Source organism: Gregarina niphandrodes (genome assembly GCF_000223845.1).
Source record: "Gregarina niphandrodes unplaced genomic scaffold scaffold00006, whole genome shotgun sequence".
Classification (NCBI taxonomy): domain Eukaryota; phylum Apicomplexa; class Conoidasida; order Eugregarinorida; family Gregarinidae; genus Gregarina; species Gregarina niphandrodes.
Window position 1 is genome coordinate 86,592 of NW_011645777.1, and position 2,579 is coordinate 89,170.

The 2,579-nt window shown below is 52.0% G+C and overlaps 2 protein-coding genes across 2 annotated transcripts; both read right to left on the bottom strand.

Annotated features, from left to right (window-relative positions):
• Nucleotides 1–560: 560 nt before the first annotated feature.
• GNI_042760 (C2 domain protein) lies at nucleotides 561–932 on the bottom strand (the record flags this gene model as incomplete). Its single annotated transcript, XM_011131214.1, has 1 exon — nucleotides 561–932. The coding sequence occupies one exon, from the start codon at nucleotides 930–932 to the stop codon at nucleotides 561–563; it is 372 nt and encodes a 123-aa protein (XP_011129516.1).
• A 92-nt stretch (nucleotides 933–1,024) lies between these two features.
• On the bottom strand, nucleotides 1,025–2,393 carry GNI_042770 (GTPase; the record flags this gene model as incomplete). The annotated part of the gene is made up of 2 exons (XM_011131215.1): nucleotides 1,025–2,333; nucleotides 2,389–2,393. 2 exons carry the CDS (start codon nucleotides 2,391–2,393, stop codon nucleotides 1,025–1,027), a joined length of 1,314 nt encoding a protein of 437 aa, XP_011129517.1.
• Between the last annotated feature and the right edge of the window lie 186 nt (nucleotides 2,394–2,579).

Consider the following 2,579-nt stretch of genomic DNA (forward strand, 5'->3'; position numbering starts at 1 on the left):
TCACGTTATTGAGCTTCGCCAGGTCTTCAGTCTTGAATGCGTGCACTGGCTTGTACCAAGCGTGCACGTATAGGCTGCAGTCGTCGTATAGCTTGCGTGCGACTTCCGAGAAATACGTTTCCACATTACGACGACCTGCCTCAGAGAGAGTAGCGTAGCGCAGGTCCGCCGTTGCAGGCACGATACGGTCCGCCAAGAACCTGAAAAGTGATACCTCATCGACTGTTGCATACTTGTAGTAGGCCCTGGAAACTGCGTCTGTCCAGTCCTCGAATTCAGCCCCTGTCTGTGCAAGGGGGGTACACTCACGTTCCTTGCACCAACTTACGTACTCCTCACGGGTCCCTGTTTCGTCCAACGAAACGCGGGCGACACTCAAACTGTAGGCCTGGGTCTATTACACCGTCGGTCCCTACCGATACCGCCAGTTCTGAGCTGAATAGCTCGTGGTTCGGGACCGTACCTCACGCTCAGCTCAACCCTTTAGGCTAAATGGTTAGACTAGGTTAAAGATGTATTGTCTTAATATATTGCGCACACGTGTGTGCGGAAAAAATTAGCTAGTCGGAGCACTTGACGGTGAGCTTAATGGAGGGGTCTTTGCCGTGTTTTTGGTCGACCAGGCCGACCTCGCCATTGTAGTAGAATCCATCGCGTTGCTCGAATTTGAAGGAGCCCTCGGCGAGCGTTTCGTCGATTCGGAGGTGGCGGGCATCCTTGACCTTTACTGTGAATGTCGAGTGGCTATCTTTGGCGTCGAAGCTCCAGGTCTCCTCAAAGTCGGCAGTGGAGCCGGCGTCCTTGACTTTCTTCGTGTGCCACGAGTGGAAAGTGCCATACTTCAACTCAACGTACAAATCCGACTTGTTCGCGAGCACGCCGGTATGGCCGTCCATGCCGGCGACAGAGTGAACGGTGACGGAAACTTTCATTGTTGAGCTAACCAACGTCAGGTTTCAAAAAACGGTGAGAGGAAAGGGACATAACAAAAGGCTACCGTAAAAAACGCAACCGCAGGAAACCTTCAGCTGGGTCGTGGTGGTATGACCCGTCCAGAGGCATTAATTTTTTTGGGCTTCATTCCTTTCTCAGTGACGGTGAGTTGGTTGGACTTCTGTCGGTGTTGTCTCCACTTTTGTTTGCGGCTTGCCCACTTGGTTTGTTCTTCGTGGCGCCAGGCGTCTACGTCAGCGTTGGGTGCGACTTCGCAATAGCTGATGAGTTTGCCTTCGAGGTATTGTTTGACGAGCATTCGGCCAACACGTTCGACGTCGGGTACGGCGCCCTTGGTACCGGTGTAGTATCCCTTGCAGCTGGCGAGTAAGTTGAGGATGGGTAGCGCCTTTTCATGTAGCGCTTCGGTGCCGAAGAGGCTATTGAACGTGTGGGTAACACCGTAAATTTCTGCGATTTGTTCCCCCGTGCGCAGAAGCACATGACTTACGGGTCTTACGACCGTGCCGCGGTAGGTGTCCACGTTCATGATCCCGTTTATCACTAATGACTCTTTCGAACAAGCGGCCGTCGGCATCACCAACCCCGGACAGTCACAGAGCGTCAGGAAACTGTTCGGCACCTGCAACGTCTGGATGTGTCGCGTCTTCCCCGGCGTACGACTGACACCAACGCGAGCCGTCCCCTCCATGAGTGTGTTAATCAGCGACGACTTGCCCACGTTTGGGAACCCTGTTGTTCCCACGACAACCAGGGGACTCTGGGCGTCAATACTACCCAACAATCGTATCACCATACTCCGACCGGTGCGGGTTTTGTCTCGACCGGTGCGGGTTTTATCTCGAGCAGAGTGGGGTAGGACTGAGTGGGGTAGGACTGAGTGGGGTAGGACCTTAGATCTCGTTTGAGCACCAGAATGAAGTTCCTCAATATGTCGGGCCGCATTTTCGGCCAAGTAATCACAAAACTCATCATGGATCGAAGCACTCGATGCCAGCTTGTTCTCCAAAGCCCCCAATATCTGTAAGCACCTTAAGCGTTTCGCGCTCTGTTTTTCGCGAACCTGTACCCCCAATGTTTCCAGGTGCGCGCGTAGCTGACTCATACTGAGCACACCCTCCCAATCTTCCGCAGCCGCCAAGGACAATACCACCTCGCTCTCAGGTGACTTAGAACTACTACCTCCCGATCGTGGAACCACACGCTGCTCCCCACCTTGGTGGTCCCTCTGTCTCAACTTCTCACGACTCAAATCCAACAGATTCAACTTTGACAGATCCTCCTCGTCACGGCTGCTGTCTCTACTACTACCATCCCTCTGACCATCACCATCACCGTCACCATCACCGTCATCATAACCGTCATCATCCTCTAGCTCTCTGAGAGAACAGTAATGGATGTGATCAATATCCAGAACTTCCTCGAAATACCTACTCCATATTCTACGCTGATTCGCTGACAGATAGTCCGCCTTATTCAGACACAAGATAACCTTCTTATCATAACTCTCAATCAACTTCTCCAATGCACCAGATCGATATATCAGAGGATTACGTGAGTCAACAATTTCCAATACAATATCTGATCTCTCAATTGTTCTCCACAACTGTTTCCAGTACTCCAAA